The sequence below is a fragment of the Centruroides sculpturatus genome, unplaced genomic scaffold, assembly GCF_000671375.1.
Source record: "Centruroides sculpturatus isolate CEXI.00-Female unplaced genomic scaffold, Cexi_2.0 scaffold121, whole genome shotgun sequence".
Taxonomy (NCBI): Eukaryota; Metazoa; Arthropoda; class Arachnida; order Scorpiones; family Buthidae; genus Centruroides; species Centruroides sculpturatus.
In genome coordinates this window covers 1,107,262-1,132,496 of record NW_019384708.1, presented here as the reverse complement: position 1 = coordinate 1,132,496, position 25,235 = coordinate 1,107,262, and the positions used below count along the sequence as shown (strand labels likewise).

The window sequence follows — 25,235 nt, the reverse complement described above, 5'->3', positions numbered from 1 at the left end:
TCAAAAACGACCTCCAATAGTTTTTTAATTTTTTTAATTAATATATTTTATTATATATAAGTTTAATTAAATCGGGGGGTCGGAAATCGCAATAAAAATTTTAATTTTTTAAAAATATTTAAAAATATACGGTTAGCTAGTATTTACCCTACTTTAAACCCTTGTCCTCCCGAGACGTGTATGAGAATGTCCCTAGAAATCCGACTCCAGCTGTTCTCAAGGTCATCCAGCTGTGTAAACAATGACTCATCAGTGTCAAATTTCACAGAAAGGCGAGACAAAAGACGTTAAATTTTGAAGCTTTTCCTTCAAAATTAACGCATTTCTTTCGTTTTTTTCAGTTTTAAGTATTTTTTATGTTTAATTATAATTAATTAAAAATTGATCGGAAACTGAGTGGTTAATAAATATTATTTATTAATATTTTGTTGTAATATATATACAATATCGAAATAATTTAGAAAATGAATTTATATAATAACAATACTTATATAATATATAATAAATGAAATGTATTAATAATGTATTGAACTTTTTGGTTCAATACAGTCTTTCTCTCTTCAAGTTCTTTTCCTTTTCTTATCTATTTGTTTCTGATTATAATAATCATTGTAATTTGAGTGATTTAGACCCATTTTTTGATTCTGAGCAAATTCCTGTTTGGACGTTTTCTGGTATTGAACCATGCCTAGTTGGCGACCGCAATAAATACCACTATCATTTACTTTTGTACAATCTTTCTTCTTGCAGGCTTGTTTTACTCCAGACAACAACCATTCCAGTCGTTTTTCTTCCAATTTTTTGTCTTTATTATGTTCTTCTAACGTAGGAAGGTGAGCAGGTATAGATGCAGTTTGTGTATGAGTTCCAAGAGAGGTATATATGAGAAGATTTCTTCGATAAGATATGCCCTTTCTTGGAATGGCCATCGAAGAATTGCTTTGAAATATTTTTTCCGCATTCTCAGTAGTCTTTTCTTTAGCAGACTGATTAATGGAACTTTTCAATTGTATTTTTTCCATTATTCGTATACTAGAACTGTATGAACTGAAAATTTCATTATTCTTTGTCCTTTTACTTCTTATATTTGTAGAAATATTTGACGACTCAGGACAAGAAGTTTGTTTTTGAATATTTGGAGATAATTTGGAGTTTGGAATTGATGTTAAGCCAACAGATAGTTGATTTGTTGGCGTAAATGCTGAACCAGAACTAGAATTACTACGGCGACATTGCCGTTTTGAAGTTTTTGGTTCAATACTGTCTTTTTCTCTTGAAATTCTTTTTCTTGTTCTGTCTCTTTCCTTGTGATTATAATAATAATCGTAATTTGAGTGGTTGTGAGCAAATTCTTGTTTTGACCTTTTCTGATATCGAACCAAGCGTAATTGGCGTGTGGAGTCCTTTCGACTCCTTCGACGAACATTTATTATTTTGAAAATATACACACCAATCTCAATCAGAGTGTATATGATAGTTGATAAACACCATATAGGTAGAAACAATTGGACTCCGATAAGGATTAATCGGCAATATCCATAAAGTAGCATCGTTAATCTGCAAACAAAAAAATTAATTTTATTAATTATAATAAAATGGTAAAAAGCTTAATTTTGTAGGTACAGATGAGTTTTATAAACAATTCTAAATTCTAATAAAGAGTAAAATGTTCATTAAGTCCGACTCCCTCTCGAAATACGACAGATTTAACAGGTTTACGAGGCCGTTTATGGTTTGACCAATGGTAATTTGTCTAGATGAAGATATTTGTGCTTGAGGTTCGCAAAATGCATCTCTTTCTGAAGCTTCTATCTTTTGGAGGCCCCAAGAATGCGCTTCTTATGCCCGTACAATAGTAACAAGGAGAAACTGCATGATTGAGAATGGCTATGGGAAGAAAATCCTTTTCCTGTACTATCACCAGTGGCGTAGCGTGGGTGTCAGCCGCCAGGGGCGGAGGAAAATTTCGCCCCCCCCTTCTTTAGGTATCTCAATTTAAAAGATTAAAATTCAGTTTCATTACAGAACAAGTAATGAAAAATTCCGTGCTACTGTTGCGTTCTCCCCATATATTAGATTCTGTATGTCTTCCTTTCTAATGTTTTTACTGACAGAGTATGCAGTAGACCGTCGATTATCCGAAAGTCAATTATCCGAAAGAATTCCAGTCGGCAAATTTAAATTATCGCCAGTGCTGTGGCGCTACAATCTTTGGCCATGTCTTGGGCTACTCAAATATTTTACGTTTTTGATACTAAATTAACTTNATCAACGATCTTATAGGGGGTCGACTGTATATTCTCTGAATCTTTCTTGTATTCAATTGTATACAATATACAGTAATTAATACATTAATAAAGATCAAAATACTTACAATATTCAATTAAAATTGACGCAATATCAATAAATTAAGTAAAATTTCTTTCCGAAACGCAGTTACTCGACTTTCAACAATGCAGGACAACAATAGACTAACAATAGGATATTTGGTATTGTTGAGAAATATTTTTTTTACGAATTATGAAAAATAAATTTTTTGTCTTTTATTTATTCCTTTTGCTAAAATTAAAAAAATCAAGCAACGAGTTGCGTAACTTTTCGGCTGATATCAGAATTTATTTTAAAAATAACTGTTATATTATCAAATATAACAAATTTAATTGTGTGTAGCGCCATCTGTTAGTAGATTTTGTTATAAAAAATATTTTATATTATTAATTATAATAAAATGATAAAAAGCTTAATTTTGTAGGTACAGATGAGTTTTATAAACAATTCTAAATTCTAATAAAGAGTAAAATGTTCATTAAGTCCGACTCCCTCTCGAAATACGACAGATTTAACAGGTTCACGAGGCCGTTTATGGTTTGACCAATGGTAATTTGTCTAGATGAAGATATTTGTGCTTGAGGTTCGCAAAATGCATCTCTTTCTGAAGCTTCTATCTTTTGGAGGCCCCAAGAATGCGCTTCTTATGCCCGTACAATAGTAACAAGGAGAAACTGCATGATTGAGAATGGCTATGGGAAGAAAATCCTTTTCCTGTACTATCACCAGTGGCGTAGCGTGGGTGTCAGCCGCCCGGGGCGGAGGAAAATTTCGCCCCCCTTCTTTAGGTATCTCAATTTAAAAGACTAAAATTCAGTTTCGTCACAGAATAAGTAATGAAAAATTCCGTGCTAGTGTTGCGTTCTGCCCATATATTAGATTCTGTATGTATTCCTTTTTAATGTTTTTACTGACAGAGTATACAGTAGAGCGTCGATTATCCGAAAGTCAATTATCCGAAAGAATTCCAGTCGGCAAATTTAAATTTTCGCCAGTGCTCTGGCGCTACAATCTTTGGCTATGTCTTGGGCTACTCAAATATTTTACGTTTTTGATACTAAATTAACTTCTGAAGTATAATTTTTTATTGTTTTTATATATTTCAATATATTTATTTTGTTTGNTGATATTTACAGTATTTTTCTTCTTATTAAAAAACAGACCTTATTTAAAAAATAGCCCTTGTATATTTCCACTAATTAAAAAACAAGTAGTACAATATAAGCAACCTTCTAGTAACATATTGAAAAATTTATTAATAAAAACACAATCCTTAAGATTTTACATAATATGTTTTAATTATAAAATGAATATATTACCAAATTCCTACTGCCAACATCACCAAGATACACAACAACATTCATTTCAGGAGCCCACTGACTAAATTCACGTTGCCAAGAAGCCATAGTTGACAATGGAACTACTAGTAGAAATGGTCCAAACAAACTATACTGATGAAATAAGTATGACAAAAAGCATATTGTCTGTATAGTTTTTCCTAATCCCATTTCATCAGCAAGAATAACACTATTTTCCCTATATAAATAATAAGACAAAGAATTAATAATTGTAAATAAATCATTTATGTCAATTTTAATTAAATTTAAAGAAAAAATTAAAATTTAATTTCAATATATATATTAGTGATGGGACAATTAATCGGAATTAGAAATATCTCGTTACAATTTCAGATTCTTAAAAATAATTCTTCCACATTTATAAGAAAATTAATTTTTATTTCAGTCAAAGATAAAAATTTTTTCAAATTATGATATTAACAATTAAATACAGTAGAGCATCGATTATCCGAAAGAATTCCAGTCGGCAAATTTAAATTTTCGCCAGTGCTGTGGCGCTACAATCTTTGGCTATGTCTTGGGCTACTCAAATATTTTACGTTTTTGATACTAAATTAACTTCTGAAGTATAATTTTTTATTGTTTTTATATATTTCAATATATTTATTTTGTTTGTACAAAATAAAAAAAACAATTTTTAACGATACAATAGTCTTTGTTAGGCTTAACATCGACGAAAATTCAACGCGAAGCGACACTCAACGGAGAAAAATTTCAACATGGGATAAATTAATATATTTTTCGTACATAATCGGTTAACCGAAATATCGATTTACCGAACAACCCCAGTCCCCAATTGATTCGGATAATCGACGCTCTACTGTATTATAATATGTGGCCATCNTACTTCAGATGTTAATTTAGTATCAAAAACGTAAAATATTTGAGTAGCCCAAGACATAGCCAAAGATTGAAGCGCCACAGCACTGGCGAAAATTTAAATTTGCCGACTGGAATTCTTTCGGATAATCGATGCTCTACTGTATTTTATAAATAAACATACCCACCGCTTCTCGTCTTCAATGCTTTTGTGACTCATCAAATTTAAACTCTAGTCTAACCAATGATCATAGCATCGATCGCTTTTCCCTGGAAATATCAATATTTGTCGCACCGAAATCAACAAATTACCACCAGGTCAGTTTTTCAACTGTACCTGCCGTCCATTGCCATTACTGGTCTGCTGTTGTCTGTAAACAAGCCAACCGACATCTTCCAAAAACCTTATGATCTCAACCAAGGACCGAGAAGCGATCCATTTGGTAGTTGGAAAATTTTTTTAACATGATCTGCAATTTCTTTGCCATTTTAATAATACTGTATTGCTTCAGAATTCGTCATGGCCAAGGTTCAGATAGCAAACTGGAACACGTGGTTAAACTTTCAACGGTGAGGTTTACAACATGCTCTACGACTGAGAATAAATGTTGTACTGTTAGTAAATAACACGTAACCATCAATAGTCAACTAATCATGCTTGTTTTATTGGGCTGCAATTGAAAAGATTAGACATAAATTCCCACTGACTGTCTGCCCTTCCTTAAACTCGAGAACGGAGTTAAATAGATGAAAATCAAGACCAGATATAGAAAGCTTAGGGGCAGAAGGCCCCAATTAACTATATACGAACTTCCGGTTTGGATCGGAAGTCACGTTATTTCTATTCAAAAATTTTCTCCTGAACCGAGATGACCGACACGACTATTGCTAACAGAAAAGTATGTCAGTACTGTACTGTAATGACGGCATGCCATTACTGTACAGTAATGGCATGCCGTCATTGGAAGCGGTGGATACACCGCATCCCTTGTATTTTCTAAAAAATAAATACATATTAATTTTAATTATCTGAAAATAATTGCACAATATTTTATTATAACTGCATTATGTATCTTATTACGNCGGTTAACTGAAATATCGATTTACCGAACAACCCCAGTCCCCAATTGATTCGGATAATCGACGCTCTACTGTATTATAATATGTGGCCATCTCTTTTTCGATCGGTGCGTGGTGAGTTCCGGTATGTGTTCCTCGATGCACTTTGCCAAGGTGTCAGCATCTTCTCTGCCCCCCAACTCAACAGCAAGACCACCATTGCCAATACGTCGTATCCTGTCGATTCCGATTTTTAGACTAGGTTTTATTTTATCCTGAATCAATTTACGAACGGACTCACTATTGCCAGTTTTGTCTCTGCCATAGACGAGAATAACATCCTTTGAAAGAGTGGAATTCTGAATCCTGAGTTTATTTTCCGCGGAGCCTCTGGACTTGGCCCGCCCCTCAGAGTGGGGCGGGAGGGACGGGGTAAGAAGTTTTGGATTCGAACTCTTTTAACTTATTTAACACGGCTTCCTGAGTGTGGCTAAGGCTTTCGTCCACTCTTTCCAGTATGGCTTGTTGGGCATCTTGGATGACGGTAGGGCTAACCATCTTCACAAAATCCTCCTTGGTGGCAAGAGAAGACAGTCTATGTTCAAGAGATTCAGGTAGACTGAAGTTTTCGAAGGTCTGGACGGCCAAGTTAACTATCTTGGTGAAATGTTCAGTTATCTGACGGACGGGTTCATTGGCACCAGTTTGCCATTGTAATCGCTGGCACAGTAAGCCTTAAGATCATCAAGCACTGTCAGTGAGCCTTCACAACAGTAGCGTAGCGTAGTGGGGGCGGCAGGGGCGGCCCGCCCCGGGCGGCACGTTTTAGGGGGCGGCAAAATTTCACAATAAATAATAATATCTTATAAGAATTTGAACCATTTTATTTCATATCTTCGTCCACCTACAATTCGGACTGATTGAAATGAGCACGGAATAGTGTTACCATCCGGATAGTCCGGGAATCGACTCGCCGTCCGGGGGATATTGTGCGCAACCTGTCGACCTTTCTTTTTTCTTTTTCATTTTTTTTTGCTTGTACGATCTATTCATATATATATACATCTCCAATATCCAATAGAGCTAGGTCACTTACTCCTATCCAAGTCTCCCTAGTCGCTAACTGTAACTGATTTAGAACCAGCATGCGCTGCACATTATTCTTCGCATTGCAAAATGACATTTCGTCAGGAACTTCTGTTCGAACAAACCTCACCTGCCGTCCGGGTCAGCGATTTTAAAAAGGTGGCAACACTAGCACGGAATTTTTCATTACTTATTCTGTGACGAAACTGAATTTTAGTCTTTTAAATTGAGATACCTAAATATGGGGAGGCGAAATTTTCCTCCGCCCCGGGCGGCTGACACCCACGCTACGCCACTGCTTCGCAATGTTTCCGGACAAATGATACAACGAAGCATAAACACTCCTAGTTACTTTTAATATAAACTGAACCAATACAAGTTGAACAGATAAAAAATCGTCATCACACCATGCAATACGTAGACGCCATCTTTTCGTCTTTTTTCTCTCTCGTTTCTAAAACCAATAAAAAAAAAGTTATACACGCGCCCCCTGCCCAAACATACACTTTTTTTCTGAACTAATACGAATGATTCCGAACAAGCACCTTGAAGAATTCTATCTTAAGTCTTTGATGACGTTGGTATCCATGATAAGAACTAGGAACTAAGTGTGGGAAGGGGTTGTTTTTTTGTTTTTTTGTTTCTTTTTTACTCTTTTTGCCCTGTGGGCACTAAGAGTGCCTGTTTTTGCAAGCCCATTATGGGTTCGGCCAGGCCCACAATGGGGCTGCCGGGTGGTGAGGGACGGGGCCCGACATATCCGAACGGACCACCCCCGAAAAATTCCTAGGGATTTTTCGACCCGTTCGGATTCGAGACCGGGTCCCCCAGAGCGGTAGGCTGCCACCTTGACCGCTCGGCCATCCGGCCGCATATTTAGGATTTAATTATTTCAGTCGAAGCGGTAGGCTGCCACCTTGACCGCTCGGCCATCCGGCCGCTTGTGGGAAGGGGTGTACAGAGTGGCCCGTTTGCCAGGAGGGACTCTGCACTAGAGATCCAAGATCATGATGTGGACCAGGCAAAATGAAGAAAAACAGGCCGACGCACTAGGCATTGTCCAACGCACTATACACCGTCCAACACACTAGTTGTTGGACTTACAAGGGAACTGTCGGAGTGTCTTCTAATAAATTTTAATAAAATTTAGTTAATAACTACGTTAAAAGTATACAAACTCTATTTTAAATTTGTAGCATTCACTAAAAGTGTTGATCAGAGTTATTAGCAATCAAATGTTGCACTACTTTATAGTAGTTTAACACAATTATGCAAATTTTTAGAAGTGAAAGGGTCGCGGAGGAAGACGGCGATATTACATTTAGAATAAATTCTGGAATTTTCAAAAATGGGAGAAGAATTAATAAAATTTAGTTAATAATTATGTTAAAAGTATACAAAATTTTATTAATTCTTCAACCATTTTTGAAAATTCCAGAATTTATTCTAAATGTAATATCGCCGTCTTCCTCCGCGACCCTTTCACTTCTAAAAATTTGCATAATTGTGTTAAACTACTATAAAGTAGTGCAACATTTGATTGCTAATAACTCTGATCAACACTTTTAGTGAATGCTACAAATTTAAAATAGAGTTTGTATACTTTTAACGTAGTTATTAACTAAATTTTATTAAAATTTATTAGAAGACACTCCGACAGTTTCCTTGGTTAGTATACAACCGGGGTAAGAAAGTAACAATATGCAGAAGTACTCACTAGTATGTCTCTTTTGAAGAGTTTGAAGGAGAGGGTCCAGAAGAAGATGTTTGCGAAGAATCGTTGAAAAAAAGCAAGAGTTCCACAGGTGAAGAAGTCCAAAGTATAGTCACACCAAAATTATCGATGTAAGCTGTCAATAAGGCTGAGACCACTGTCATTTAATGGTTAAGATACTGGGCGATGTCAGAGTGGTTTGACTGCTTCTGGCATCGGCTAATACTTGTTCTTGCAATTTATAAGGGAACAATTTGCTCGGTCTTATGGTTAAGATCAAATGTGTACTTTCCCGTCCCCACCTATCCCTTATGGGGGCTTCACTATATGGTCAGATCCATTTGGTCAATGACTAAAGCCTATTTTGGCTTATTTTTGTGACTGCGGGCATCACCGAGGTCCCCGTTCCGGCTTGCCGCGTACTGCATCGGTTATAGTAGATAGGGGTAATCAGGGGTGGTGCTTTGCGGGATCTTCGCATCCCAGCAAACTTTAAAACGCAAGACTATTTGGTCTGGATCAAACGTGTTTATCTCGTTCCCACCTATCTGTTGTGGGCACATGTCGGAGCACACCATTTGATCGGGGTTAGTGGCTAAAGCCTCTGACGGCTTATTTTTGCAGCTGCGCCCACCACCCAAGCCCCTTGTTTAGGTAACCGATGGCGGTGCTTAGCGGGATCATTGATCCCTCAAACTTTAAAGTCGTCTGTACTAATTGAATTAATCAGTAGTGAATAAAAGTTCTTATAGGATGTTCGCTACTCGTACAGCACCGTCTAAAACATTCCATCCTCTCGTGTCTAAACACGTGTTCAGAGATAAGCACTTTACATTACAGGTGCTAACTCTAAATCATTCATTATTTTAAATACATCGAAAAATATAAAAACAAATAAAAATTATACTTTAGGCCGACTGGAATTCTTTCGGATAACCGACTTTCGGATAAACGACGCTCTACTGTACCTTAATCTTATTGGGAATAAAGCCTCAGAATAACAGAACTTTCTGATAAACACCAAAATTATTATTTAAATGTTTCAGCTGCATTTCGTTATTCTACATTGAATTTACATGTACTACCTTCATGGCCCAAAATAAGACCAAAACATTGAAATTTTGTTGTGTTGAGATAGTAGTTTTGTGTCATCACTAATCGGTATTTTTGTTTTATTGTAAATTTACCATCATCCAATTTATATCACATTGCATTCATTATAACAGAATACCAATTTTAATTTAAGTTCTAAACAACAATTTTAATAATAGACATTATATTTCATAAAGTATGTTACTTTAATTTTGTTAATTTCTAAAAATTATTCAAATTGATGAAAACATATCAACATAAATTTCATTACTAAAAATATTTCATAGTACAGTAGAGCCTCGATTATCCGACCTCCGATTAACTGACACCTCGGTTAACCGTCCGTCCTAGTCGGCAAATTTCAAATGTCCGCTAGTGATGTGGCGCTACAATATTTGGCCATGTCTTGGCTACTTTAATATTATTTTTACGTGTTTTAGCTGGCAACACTCATTCGACCATGAAAGGAAGCCAGTATTTAAACGAGGCTTAATTTTCTAATTTTTAACGATACAATAGCGACGATTATTATTTTAAAAAATTTTTGTTAGGCTTAACATCGATGAAAATTCAACGCGAAGTAAATTAATAGAGATATACTAATATACTAATTACATGGGATATAATAATATACTACACTAATAATGGATTTTTTCATACCTTTCGGTTATCCGACTTTTCAATTATCCGACCAACCCCAGTCCCCAATTGAGTCGGATAATCGAGGCTCTACTGTATTTAATAATATTTCACTAAAATGTATTAACAGGTAAATAAACAATTTGGGAATGTCTTTAATCAACACATTTTATTATATATATGTTATTACTTACTAGCATATACATTTAATAAAATATAGGAAACAGAAATATTGGGTTGTTCGGAAAGTAAGTTCGTTTTTTTTACCACAAGACGGATTAGTGGTATTTTTCCCGCCATTTTCGTTCTAAACCGTATTATCATTATATATTTTGACAGCTAGCATTTTATGGCTTATTTGTAAAAAAAATTTTGTTTCATTTCGTGCAATTGCTTATTTTTTGTGTCCCATCAAATATGGAAGATCGAAAGCAGCATCTTCGGCATATTTTGCTTTTTCATTACAAAAAAAAAAAAATAAAAATGCCGTTCAAGCAAGAAAAAAAAATCGTGTGACATGTATGATTGAGATGTGTTGACAGAACGACAGTGCCAAAACTGGTTTACAAAATTTCGTTCTCGCAATTTCAGTATTGAAGATGTACCACGTTATGGATGGCCAATTGAAGCCAATGAAAATCAAATAAAAGCACCGATTGAAGCAAACTGCGGAATAACAACACGTGAAATCACTAAGAGATTAAATTTGTCAAATTGAACTGTTTATGAGTACTTGAAACAAATTAGTTTCGTTTCAAAGCTCGATATATGAATTCCACGAGTTCTTAAAGAGAAATGCTCTATTTGGTGGGATATTAAGGAAATTTTTTTAGAGCTTTTACCAGACAATTTAACAATTGATTCGAAAGTATACTGCATTCGAGTAAACAAATTGCGTAATATCATCAAACAGAAAAAGCCGGCCAGAATTGATTAAAAAAATAGCTGTAGTGTTTTACCACAATAATGTCAAATTTCACACAAGTTTGGTAACTCGTCAGAAACTGTTGTAACTTAGATGGGACGTGCTATCACACCAACCGTATTCGCCAGATCGAGCATACTCAGATTATTATTTGTTCCGGTCTGTACAATTTTTTAACTGTAAGACATTTACTTGAAATGACAATGTCAAAAATCACTTTGATCGGTTTTTTGTAAGCAACGATCAAAACTTTTATGAATGTGAAATCGTGCTACTACCAGAAATGATGACAACAGGTATTTGACCAAAATGGTCAACATATAATTGAATAAAATATTTATTTATCATAAGAATATTGCGTTTTTTTTTCCACGGAAAAAAAAACGAACTTACTTTCCAAACAACCCAATAGCAATAAAAATTGGAAATTTTGTAAAACATGTAAAATGTTCAATTTTTATAATTATATGAGCATTTAAAAAATCCTTTTATTAAATACAACAAGTTTCAATAAAATGTTTCATAAATCATTTTAAAGTATGCTAGAAAGCTAGAACTTCTGTAAAGTAATTGAAAAGTTCCTTTATCAAAAAAAAAAAAAGTTGCTAGAAACAGTGTAAAAGATTTTTGTCAATTAATTTGCTTTATATATCCTGCGGATACATTGCTCCAAGTAAGCTTTTAGAATTAAAATCAAATAACACATAAATATAAATTGATTAGAATTTTTAATATCACCAATTTTACAATTATCTGTTTAGAGAACATTGAAATACGTTTTTATGTGTTTGTAAGAGGAGAAAAATGAAGGAATTGTATATTTTGTTCTTTGCAAATTTAAAATTCTAATAAAATTTTCAAATTTTCCAACAATAAGTTTGAAGTTTATAAATTTTTCGTCTAGAAGCGATCAAATATTGAAAACGATCAAAATCTGTGTTTTTACTTATTGAACATGTTTCTCTACATACTTCGAAAAATTGATCATCTGCTTGAAGGTTTTCGACATTGCTAATCTCTAGGCAGTATCTTGCATAGAATTATGCTAAAAAATTTTAGACAGATCTAAAAATTTTTCGACTAGAAGCAATCAAATTTTGACAACCAGATAAAGCAGTATTTATTGCTTTTTAAGGTGTTTATCGACAAGTTTATAAATTTTTCGTCTAGAGTAAAAGATTTTTAACATAGGAAGGATAGAAAGTTGACCATCTGTGGCCGGTCCTTGCCGAGTAGCTTGTTCGGCAACCGAATTATCGTACCGCAACCGGTGCAATTATGTGTTCGAAATTCTGTTTATGAACCGATTTGTTCGAAAACGTAGGTTTGACTGTAATACAATATATGCTTATGCAGGGTTGGAAAAAATTACTAAATTAATTGCTAAGTGAAAGTATCAAAAAGTCACAATAAGTGATATTTTCTTCAAATTACCTGAAAAAATTTATTGTGGAATTTTTTCAACTTATATATAATTTTTTACTGTATTATATGAGTGAGTTTCAGTTGTATTAATATAATTTCTTTAATATTATTTCATAATTTATTCTTATACTTGTAATAAAAACAATATCTTAGTTTCAAAGACTCAATTATCGTTTAGGCAATATCAAAATCATGAGATCAGATTTTCAACTGATATGATTTGAACTGAGTATTAAAATGACCTATTTGATATAAAATGATATAAACAACATTTAATTTTTTATTATATAAAATAAATATTATTCTGGGGTAAATTAACATTACATACGGGATATATTTTTCACAGTTAAAATCACATGTTTTATCTATTGGAGATGTAAAATTTACTGTACTAATCATTGTTTTATTTAAGAGATTATTTGGATTCATAGCAATTTCAATGTAGAATTCTGATAATTTAGTCTAGTGATTGAAGAAATGATGCTATGTGTGAATATATAAAATATGGGATTTAAGTCATTACACATGTCATATTTAATTAAATTAACTGTCTTGGTAACTGTTTAGTGAAATTTTATGTTGTTAAATTAAAATTGAAGTTTTGTGGCTTATCAAAAACAAATGTTTATTATCATAGTATGTCAAATATATCTAAGTAATTCCCAGTACTTACTGTATTTAAAATAAATACATATCATTATAAAAATGGCATGCTGTTAATAACATTATGTTCTGAATCGAATTCGTGGTGCCATTGTCTGATATTAACGATTCGAAAATTTCTAGCAGTTAACAATAACATCAATTACCAAGCTAAAAATTACTAAACTGAATCTTAAATCTGATATCTATTATCAACACTTATGAACGTTATCTGAAGCTGGAAAGTATGTAACGAAACAATTTGATTTTCTCCGAAGCAGTATTTTCACAGTTGGTTAATTTTATTGATATTAAATTAATAGTATGTAGTATATATTGTTCAACATACAACAGTGCTATTTTGAAGAACAAAATAACAATAGAAATGCAAAAAAAGGTAAAATTTACTGTCATTACTCTTGTTTAGTGTTTAATTAAATTAGGTTTACATCGCACACAGTGTTTAAATTTTCCTTGTTTTTTAATCTTTACCCAAAACGATGCACTTAAATTTTAAAACATATTTTAGAATCTACGTGTTGGACATATTGTACTCCTAAAGATCTTTCCATCATCTTGAAGGATCCACATTCTGTAATGTTTCATGAATACTTTCGGTTAGGATATTGCTATGTCCGTGAAAATAAACTACTTGTTGACATATATTCTTTATTATAATACAAACGTAACTCTGTGCCTCCAGGTCTAAGTGTCACTACAGCTAACGCACGACTGCCCAGAGACAAAGGAACACGACAAAGGTCAAAGGTCGCATAACTAGGTCAAGGGTAAATTCGGTGTGGGTTATCTTCTGGAGGTTTACATACATGTCAGGTATGCTTTTTGTTCAGGATTACCATGCTTACAAATGGGTAAATCGTGAATGATCTTATGCTGTCTCACGTCAACAAATTCAAATTCTATAAATCTTCCTAAAAGCACAATTAGAATCTTCAATAAAACAGTTTGTTCACTTCGTCATAATAATTTATTAATATTTTAATGAAAAAAATTAAGTAAAATATGTATAACATATCAATAAGATACGGGAGATAGGCGACGCTGTAAAATACCATCTTGCAAGAATTAGCCATAACCAAAGGATCCGGGTTCGAATTTAAGTTAACTCAAAAATTTCCAAAGCTGGGTTGATCCGAACATGTTCCTTCCTCATCGCCAGCCATTCTCATAGTAGATCTGGCTGAATTCATGAGATATGAAAATAGATTGTCGGGAGTAATCATAAGATTGCTCGATTGTTTGTTAAGTTACGGAAACGCAACACTTGGGCGATCTGCCTAGTGGGTATGTCTTTCGGGAGGTCATTTATAAGGGTAACTGGCCTTTATTTAGGCCAGTGTTTCTCAATCTCTAACAAATCGTCGCCTCCTTCAACGTAGTATCGCCCCGTTTACTTCAAAATTTCGATGCCGAGGGCCAAGGCTAACGCCAAATTCGCACTGCATTGAATAGAATACTGACTAGTTTAATGTTATTTGTTTAATTATTGTACGATATAACAAATAAAATATCTAATTATTCTTAAGATAATGTTTTACTATATCGCCCAGAAAATTGTTTTTCGCCCCCCAAAATATAAATTGTTACTAATCGCCCCCTCAACACGAAAAAACGCCCACATGAGGCGATATCGCCCTCGTTGAGAAACACTGATTTAGGCGTTACAGACGTAGAGAAAACTTTAAAAACACGTGGGCAGCCCATCCGGGAGAGACACGAATCCACGATCGAACTATTGTTCAGAGAGCGGAACTGCTTGGCCACTGGTGGGCCCGCAAGTTTTCCCGAGAGAACTAATTATACAGGAACACACAACTAAGATCAATCTACATGATTAGTTTTCTCAAGCAATCTTATGCTTGCTTGCATAAATATAAGGACGAGAAGAAGAAGCAATCAAGTACAAATGAAAATATAGTTTTATTGTCCGTGCAGCTAAGAATAAAAAGTAATGGCGAAACATTAAATTTTCGCTTAAATATTTTGTAATTTATCTTATTTTTTGACACTTATAAATAATTAAAATGTGTAAATTGGCGATACTTTAAAAAATAAATTCTTTATATTTTAATTTTTTTATAGAGTAAGTAATTTAATACATCTCTGGTAGATAAGAGATGAAGCGACCATGAAATACAACGCCATCTCTTGAGAAATTAGTTATATGTTTATATATATTATCAGTTTGTTATTGAAGAAAAGTATATAAAAATGTTAGGAATAAGTTTATTTTCAAATATTTCTAAACGTTTGGTGAGATATTTTTCTTTCATTTTTTAAAACGCTTAATATTATATATAACCTCGTGCATATATACGTCATTAATATGAAATGTACATTATTGTGCGCATTTAATATAGAATTCAATCTGTAAGCTGATCAGATGATGACAAACTTTTTCAATTGAGAGGAGATTGAACTTTGAAGTTTATTCTCTTACTTTTGTGTATTTTTCGTGAAATACATGCAATTTTTTATTATTTAAAAGTTATTAGCAATGATTTAAATGTTTAAAAATATTAAACTTATTTAATTTCGGTTGTTGGAATGTGGAAAAATGTTATGTCTAATTTAATAAGTAAATGAACAATTAATTGGGGCCCACCAATGGCCAAGCGGTTCCATTCCCCAAATACTGGGAGTTCGGTTGTGGGTTCTCACCTCGCCAGGACAGGCTGTTTTCCGGGTTTTCTCCAAGTCTGTAATTTGTAATGCCTGAATAGGGGCCAGTTATTCTTAAAAAGAACCCCCAAAGGCATCTTTCCGAGGCAGATCGCCCAAGTGTTATGTTGCCGTAACTTAAAGAACAAAACAACAATAATGAATTGATTTATTTCATATGATATTTTTAAAAAATCAATTAAAATCTTTATATATTTGTTTTATTTGTAAAATAATTCACTTTTATTTTGAATATTCTTTCAGTTTTGAAGTAAAATTAGAAATAACAGAAATAAACAGAAGTGCCACTTTCAAATCTGAATGAATATTAAATAACGAATAAACTCAATTTCTTATACTAAATAAACTCTTCTTTGTTGGAGCTTGGTAACTGAAACTGAGAAAATAATACAGTAGATTGGGTGGTGAACCTGTGGTATGTATGCCTGAAGTGACCCAGGAGAATTGGTTGGCATGTGATGTATCATACAATTTCGGTTTGTCGCTCTTCTTTTTCAATAATCCTTTCAATTTGTCATCTGATTATCCTTTGTCAATCAGCTTCTTTACGTTTATTCCAATTAAAGCATTTTCATTTCATGTCCAAAACTTCAGTGTATATAAATATGTTTATGCTCACTATATGGCACATGGACTCAAAAAGGTTTGCCATCCCTGCAGTAGATCCTCAATTTAAGGGACTTTGGATTTAACAGAAAAATTTCTGTTCTAAAGGAAAACTTTAGAGCTTTTTTTTTTGCAGAAAGAGCATGTTGAAAGATGGTCAATGAGTATAAATTATACAATATACATTATAACAATATTTTAATACATCTTGTACATTGTAAGTTCATTATTGATACATGTTTTTAAAACATGTTTGAGATTCTTTGGCAATAGTTGATGCACCCTTATCTCAATTAGTCTGTTAAATCGAAGACCTATTGTTCTTGATTTGAATTACTGATCTCCAATAAAGCAGAGTTATGAGTTTATGTTGAATAAATATTAAAACTGCTTTATTAGAGCAGAGCAAATTATACTCATTTCCAGGGTGCAAAGCTGAAAGTAATGAGTCAAGCTGTTTTTTTGAATGTATCATAAATCAAATTTAAGTTAAATAAAGTTTTCAGCATAATATTTTTGTAATTTCCTGTTATACTGAAATAATTTTATATTTTTTTGGTGTTTTTATTTATATAAAATAAAAATTATATTAATTAATAGCAGTCCAAATAAAAGAAAAATTAAGTATAACAAGAAATGTAAATGAATTAAATGAATAGATACAGGCTTATTATTTCATTCTAATATATTGTCTAATAAAATATACTGTGCACTACATAATACAGTTATTAAAAAAATAAAGGAAAATTTAGTTGAATGCATCCAGACACAAAAATATTTTAAATTGAGGAAAGTGTTTAATATATAATTTAATATATACTTGAAATTGAGGAAAGAATACATGAATATTGTATTGCTTATTAGTAATATGATGTCAATTATATTTAAATAAAATTTTTTGCAAACTTTAAACTGGAATTAGCAGTTTTTAATTCTTAAAATTTCAAACATCCATCATAACACAATTATCTCAAATTTTTGAAACTTATTGAAATTGTTTTGAAATTATGACTACAAAACATACTCCACAGTCATCACTAGAAGTCTTATCAATATTCTTGGAGAATATATCTTAAAATTCAATACCAAAACAAGCAATAGATTACTAGATATTAAACATTTTCAGTTTATTTATAGACCATCATAGGGATATATTCAAAATTTAAAATAGAAACATTTTAGAACAACAAAGTGAGATCATCTTATATGCGAGTAAATACAGTATATGAAGAGATACTTTGTAAATAGGTTTTTCTAAAAAAAGAAACAGAATAAAGTATGTTTATTTTGAATAAAATTTGTTTACAAAATTATTCATTGCAAATGTTTAAAATGTTAATAAATTTCAGTAATTGTAATAAATTTTTCATTAATATTTGTTTTATAAATTTTATTTAGTCTAAAATTTTTTAAGCAATTTAATCTATAAAACACATTTATCTGTCCTTTGTTCATTAATAACCTCATTTTGTATTATAAAATACTATTGTGGGTAATAAATAAAATTCAAGGGGTCAAAATTTATTATTGAATAAGACATTTTGCATTTTGTCGTCAGTTACTAAGGATAATACATACCTTTTGAAATAAAATATAGGACATAAAATACTGGTTTGTATTTTATTTTCAATTGGTCAATGTTGTTCTTAAGGTCTGATCAGACAATTAGACAAAGAATCATCATAGAAATGTTTTAATATCTGATCAGATCAGCCATTACTTATTCTTGCAACTTTAACAAGTGAGTTACATGTTTTGGCTAAATGTCTTTATCAGATTATAATAAAGTTGCAAACTTTTATTAAATAAAAATTTTAAAGAGTTTTTAAAAAAAAGTAATACAAGAAAACTACAATTATTTAATTAATTAACCATTGTTTTCAAATCATGAGAATACAAATCTATAAATGCCATGACATTCAATTGTGAAATACAGATATCCCAGTTTAATTCTAAAAACATTACACATTAATTAATTTAAAACATAAAAAACAATAAAAGTTAAATATTACTATTTTTTTCCTCTTGATTTTCAATGTCATGCAAAACATTTAAAAGTGGTGTTACAAGATTGTTCAAAGTAATGCACCAGAGGATGCTTCCATGCATAGCATGTATGTATGTACTATACCATGTGGGGCACTGTCCAGGGAACATATGATTTATGGTGTAAATTGCCATACAAGTAATCATCAAGTTATCTTTACAGTTAATTATTATTAACAATGCCAAACTGCACTTTTTAGTCATATTTTTAATTTATTTAATTTAAAATATATGCTCTCCACCTCAAATTAGTAGAATTTTGCCCCTGTTCATCATACTTTCCTGCTAGCAATGGAGTTATGCCAGTCATCTAATCCTTTCATGGAGAAATTTTTGAATTGAAATAACTATATATAAACTTCTGGTTTGCATCAGAAGTTTGTATATAGTTAATTGGAGCTCTCAACATTCATCTATCTAACTCCATTCTTGAGATTAAGGAAAGACAGATGGACAAATGACAGAGCGAATGTGTAGATCTACAATTTCTTCAAATTGCAGCTCAATTACTTAATGAATGTGTAACTTGGAAAATTACAACATGTAACCATTTTATTATGATATGACACATAAACTAATCAGTATTATATATCTTGATGATTACATGTTATGACAATTTATACTGTAAATAACATATTCCTGTGTCAATGCTTCCTATAATGCATACATAAGTGTTACAAGTGCCTATATGAAAATGCTAGATCCATTATATCCAAAAGATATAAAGATATGATGATATCACATACTTCCTAAGTAACTAATCATGAATATTCCAAAACATTTCCATGTAAACAATCTGAAATGAAAACCAGAATCTAATGTAAAATGTATAAGAGAAATATAATTTAATGATTAGTAAATAAATGAGCAAAATTAACTTCTTCCTGTAAATAATTTAATATAAATTTGATAAAACATTTATGATCTTACAGAAAAAAGCAGATCTTGTGAGATCTGCTTTTTGTGCCTTTAGAATCTGCAATGAATATTATAAACACTATACATACAGCTGGAATTATTATATTACTAATCAAAGTACCATTCACACATTTCCAGCAGGTGCCCAACATTGCAAAATTGAACATGAATAGGGCAGAAAGCATTTGCACTTTAAATTTTGCAATGTTGGGTGGCTGCTGAGAACATGTGAAAGATACTTTTGATTAGAAATGTTAAACAGCAGAGAAAATGATAAAATTTGATTATATTAAATTTTATTTTTAATATTGTAATTTTATAATTACAGTTAAATATAATTTTATTAAAGATTGAATGTTAATATTCTAATGATTGAAAATAATTTATTTTTAGTTTGTTCATTTTAAAAGAATAGATCAGTTAAAATGCTCTTTAGCATCAAGTCCTTTATCATCAGTAACTAGTAATAAGCAAGGACAAATGCTCCTTTACCAGAACTCACTTCCTTCACTTCCAGTTCCACCTTTGCATCCAACTTTAGAAAAATATTTGCTTTCAGTACGTCCATTATTAAATGAAGAAGAATATCATCAAACTGAAAAAGTAAGTAGACTATTTATTATGTGAAATTTTACTGATAATATATTAAAAAAAATTTTCATCTGAAATCTTCTTATTGAGAATTAACCATATAAAATTTATTTTTGATTTTGATTTTTTAAATTTATATTTACAAATATGAAATTTTTAAATAAGTTTTTTTTAATATATACAGAATGTTACAAATAAAATGAACTAGTCCCATAACTTGGAAATAACAAAAGGTAGGAGGATAGGACTAATTATGGCCAAACAAGTTGAAAGAGATACATGTCCAAAAGTTGATGAGTGTGTATTAGAGACCTTTGGTTATGGTGTCCTATGGAGGGGTTTCTTGCCAAAGTTTAGTGATCTATGGTAAAGTGACCAATCGTCCTCCTTTAGGGAGGACAGTCCTTCTTTTTTAAGTTCTGTCCTCCCTCGAAAAGTGTCCTCCTACATGTCCTCTTTTTCGATATTTGAAGATTAATCTGTAAATCTCCATATTTGATCGATATCAAGCTGATCTGCTGTATGTGATGTGTTTGTATTTAACGTGATGATTCATCAAGGCTTGGTACAGTGCGGCAAGATGTGATTATGAGACACATGCACAAAAGACTTTGAGAGAGCATGCCGCGTGAAAGTGGCTTTGTTTACTTCTTACTGAAATATTACACGGCACATACACATGTAGTAGATATTATTATAGTCTATTATTGTTGCAATGAATAAAATGTTTCTTTTATTACGATATTTTTTCCTTCAATTTATTTGTGTCCTCCTTTTCATTGTAAAATAGTTGATCACCTTATCTACAGGATCAAAAATAGTGCTTAGAAAGAATATTAAAATCTAAACAACACTTACTCTGAGGTATTTTTGATAACTTGCAGCTTTGTCAAGTAAAGATGCAAGTCACAAATGGCAAGCAGCAAACAGATTGACTGTTGTTAGATACATGTTTACAGCTCTGTACTGTTAAAGCTGATCATACAGACCACAGTGTAGGTATGACAGTTGTATACATTTACATGCTTGCCTGCCTGCCTTTCCTGACTTACATGTTTATGTTGCACTGTGGTCAAATAAAGTAATCAAAAATTACCCCAGAGTAAATATTGTTTTGATTTTTATGTTCTTTCCAATAGCTCTATTTTTGACCCCACATACAATTGACCATTAGTGAGAAGCCTCTTTTAGGACCTCATAACTCAGGGTCTCTGACACACACACTTGCCAACTTTTGGATTTCTATTATATACTATCATCCATTGCTCTCTGTTTGGCTGTAATTAGTTCAATTCTCCTACCTTTAATCATTTCCAAGTTATAGAATTTTATTTTTAACATCCTGTGTATATAACTAGTAAATAAGTATATTCAGGGTTTCTATGCACCTGGAAAGTCATGGAATATCAGGGAATTTGCTTCCTTGGCTGCCTTGATGACTTTTTGCTGACAATATGCTTGACTAAGTGTAGCCATCTGCAGGCAGCAAGAAGTAATGTGGTGCAATACAACTTATGAAAAAAGATGCAGAATATTTTCAGGACCCAAAATTTCTCCTCCCAAGCATATACAAAATTTTCCTAAAAATTTACAAAGTACACAAAATATAAATAATACCATTTAAATTACTGTATTTATCATTTTTTATTTTAATAATTTTGATTGCATAACAAAACAATTTTTGATTTTTTTCAGTTTATTAATATTTTATAAAGTTTAGAATTTTATTAAGAGATAAATTTAATAAATATATACTTTTGTACATGGATTATATGGAATTTGTTAATGAATAATAAAAAATAATTTTTTTTTCTTTTTTCAAAGCTTTGTAGATTTATGGTTGTGGATTAATAACATATTTTTTAATAAAACATTTAACATTTTATTTTTAATTTTAATTTAGCAATTATAAAAAATGTATAACTGCTAATTAGAAAAAATAACTAATTAAAACATTGGAGAAGTAAAACATATATGCATAGGAAGTCAAATGCTGTTTTATTTTGTCAATGTGCCATACTGTAAGAGATGTGAAGGTCAGGGAATTTGTACAAAGTTGGTCAGGGAAAGTCATGGAAATTAAAACAGAAATTTGAGTAGGAACACTGTATATTGGTAATCTTTAAACAACACCAATTAATTGATGTTGAAGAACATTTTATAATTGATAATTTATGTTACTTTTTCATAAAACTATGTGCAATACATTAATAAATTAATAGGCTGACTAAATCAATGAAATGAAAAATAACAAAACAATATAAAAAAATCAAATGCTCAAATAACAGTTTATACATGAAAACAACATTAATATTATATATATGTCACTGTTCGTTTATGACCACAAAGCCTTTTATGAAAATTAATGACAGATTGAAAGGAGAATTTATAGATTTACTGTAATTGGATGAAAAATTATATTAGCTGTTTTTTGTAAACGAAATAATAATTTCTTAATAAAATCAATGAAATGTAATGCAGTTTATTTTGGTTGCATTATTTCAAACTATATAAAAAATATATTTTTTTTTGAAATATTCAAAAGAAAGGATTTTTAAAATTATTTCATGATAGAAAAATTATAATACAAAACCTAAAAAGTACATAAGTGTTTTTGCAGAGCAAACTCTTAAAAAACAATACTGTATTCAAAATACAGTGTGTCTAGTCACCTTAATAATTACCTTTGAATTACATGTTATACATGACTATAAATAAGACCATAAACATATGAAGTGTGATAGTACAAGTGAGCATATTAGATGTGTCAATGAAAGAATTAATCATATTCCAAAATTGAATAATAATACTTATAGAAGCATTTAGCTAGAAAATGATATTTTGACAATTTTGTAGGTCTCAAGATCAATAATTAATAATATGATTTGTATTAGATAAAATAGTATAAAATAGTATAAAATTACATTCCTGGAAAGTACTAAAGTTCACTGATTATGATTAAACTAGAAGAATTTATTTTAAATACCAATATCATTATTATAGGTTACAAAGGTTGTTAAGGAAGCATTATGTAAAATATTTTCACAATAGAATAAGCAGAGAGCTGTGTAAGTTTTCTTTTCATGTGCATTCAGTCATCTGTTAATCACTTCTTCAAATTTCCTTTCAAGTATAAGAAGTATCATTGCTGTTCCATAGATGAACAGAAAGATATGCTTCAGAAAGATTACATTTATAGGTTTTGATTTATTTATTGTTTTGATGGATGGGTCTATATATAGAAAATGATAGGAGAACATAAGCTGTTATATTGCTGCCTCTATCAAGTTCATTCTAATAATGAAGTTTGATAGGAGAAACTTAGCAATCTGAGATTGTATTGCTTTCTAGAAGTTAGATTCAGTTCAAAATCCCAACAGATCAAAGGCCAAACATGCTAAATTTTATCTGATGTAAATTTGATATGTCATAAAATAAATTATTATCAAATTTGTGCAAACAAATGTCTGTTTGTATAATGAGCCAATGTCAGAACACTATCATAAAAGTTTTGTTAATTAATGTCATTTTTTTATTTTCTATTGAAACTATATAGTTTCAAATTACAAAAAAATTTATTAACTTATATAAATATCAGAAATTATACTTTGTTTTGCTTAAACTATATGAAACTGCCAATAGAAATTTTGTTCAGATTTGCAAAAATTTAGTTATAAAAATTTCCTTTCAAAATTTTCATTGGATTAAGAATTTGTAGGAACAGTGACAATATCAGGTCTTTGATTACATTAGAATTTTAATATATCAGGCTTTTGATACTGTTGGGATATTGATTGTATCCTCTAAAAGTTATGCCTTTTCTTTTATCCAAAACAATTAATAATATGAATATCAAAGTCACATTTAGTGTCTTCAATATTCATTTATTACTCCTGTTATATCATACTTTGGGGTACTGATATCTTTATCATTAGAAGAACATCTATATCTTCAAATTAATTGCAAAAAAGGTCATTTAAACCACTGTCACAGTTATACTAGTGACAATGATTTGAATATGCCAAAATATACAAATATGAATTAATTAAATGCAAATTTTGAAAATTAAAAGATTTATGAAGATAAATAAAATTAATTAATGTTAAAAAAATAAGTGTACTAAAAAGTTGTTGAAATTTAAAAAATTGAAACAGAAGGAAAATCCTTTAATAATTACTTCATATTTATAAAATTTATGTATATTTAATAAATATCTTTAGATTCAGTTCTGTGTTATTATTTTAAAATATTTTCTCACAGATTGTACAAGAATTTGGTTCACCTGGTGGTTTGGGTGAAAAATTACATTTTCTTTTGGAAGAAAGAGCAAAGAACTGTGAAAATTGGGTAAAAATTATGTGAAAATAAGAAAATTTTTTTAATTGATGAAAGTTAGAATCTAATACAATACCATAATGTCTTTTTTTTCCTCTCACAGTTATCTGAATGGTGGTTACAAACAGCATACCTTGAATATCGTATGCCAGTTGTTGTCTATTCTAGTCCTGGGCTTGTCTTTCCATTACAAAACTTCACATCACAAGTTGATCAACTTCGGTAATTAATTTGATATTTATTAAATAAGCTCAATGAAATCTGAGCTTGAGAAGAACAAAATTGTTAAAAAACAAAATAGACACAAACATATTATGTGCTTGTGTGTTTTTTTTTTAATATAATGCATATATTATGAATTATATATAATATAATATCTGTTTTGATTAAAAATAATATAATTTTGTTTTTAACAGAAATGATCTATATATATATAAAGGAAAAGGAATAAGCACTGAAAAATGTCACACAGCCACTCAGAATCAGAGTTTCATTTACAACACATGATCTACATTCTAACAATCAAACAGTTTTAATATCACCTCTAGTAACTGGAAGTTTCACTATTATTTCTATCTCACTTTAAAGATTTAATTGAGGATTTTAAGTACTTACACTACATTTTGATTTAAAAGTTTGTTGTAATCTCTTGTATTTATTAAATACAAGAGATTACAACAAACTTTTAAATCAAAATGTAGTGTAAGTACTTAAAATCCTCAATTAAATCTTTAAAGTGAGATAGAAATAATAGTGAAACTTCCAGTTACTAGAGGTGATATTAAAACTGTTTGATTGTTAGAATGTAGATCATGTGTTGTAAATGAAACTCTGATTCTGAGTGGCTGTGTGACATTTTTCAGTGCTTATTCCTTTTCCTTTATATATATATAGATCATTTCTGTTAAAAACAAAATTATATTATTTTTAATCAAAACAGATATTATAT

At 31.0% G+C, this 25,235-nt stretch overlaps 2 protein-coding genes across 2 annotated transcripts in view; one reads left to right on the top strand and one right to left on the bottom strand.

Annotated features, from left to right (window-relative positions):
• Positions 1-447: 447 nt before the first annotated feature.
• LOC111627715 lies at positions 448-2,503 on the bottom strand. The gene is made up of 2 exons (XM_023371338.1): positions 2,375-2,503; positions 448-1,557 (listed from the first exon to the last, which is right to left on the bottom strand). The coding sequence occupies exon 2, from the start codon at positions 1,548-1,550 to the stop codon at positions 561-563; it is 990 nt and encodes a 329-aa protein (XP_023227106.1). The 5' UTR covers positions 1,551-1,557; positions 2,375-2,503; the 3' UTR covers positions 448-560.
• Positions 2,504-15,228: 12,725 nt separating this feature from the next.
• The window catches only part of LOC111627725 (carnitine O-acetyltransferase-like), a 27,115-nt gene continuing 17,108 nt past the window's right edge, over positions 15,229-25,235 (top strand). The window contains exons 1-4 of the mRNA XM_023371346.1: positions 15,229-15,361; positions 19,754-19,963; positions 24,212-24,298; positions 24,390-24,508. Of these exons, the coding sequence (XP_023227114.1) occupies positions 15,320-15,361; positions 19,754-19,963; positions 24,212-24,298; positions 24,390-24,508 (458 nt within the window). The 5' untranslated portion in view covers positions 15,229-15,319. The remainder of the gene's footprint in view (positions 15,362-19,753; positions 19,964-24,211; positions 24,299-24,389; positions 24,509-25,235) is intronic.

Excerpts from the sequence above, each read along its gene's own strand:
- LOC111627715 (XM_023371338.1), bottom strand. The coding sequence starts at position 1,550 with ATGCTACTTTATGGATATTGCCGATTAATCCTTATCGGAGTCCAATTG.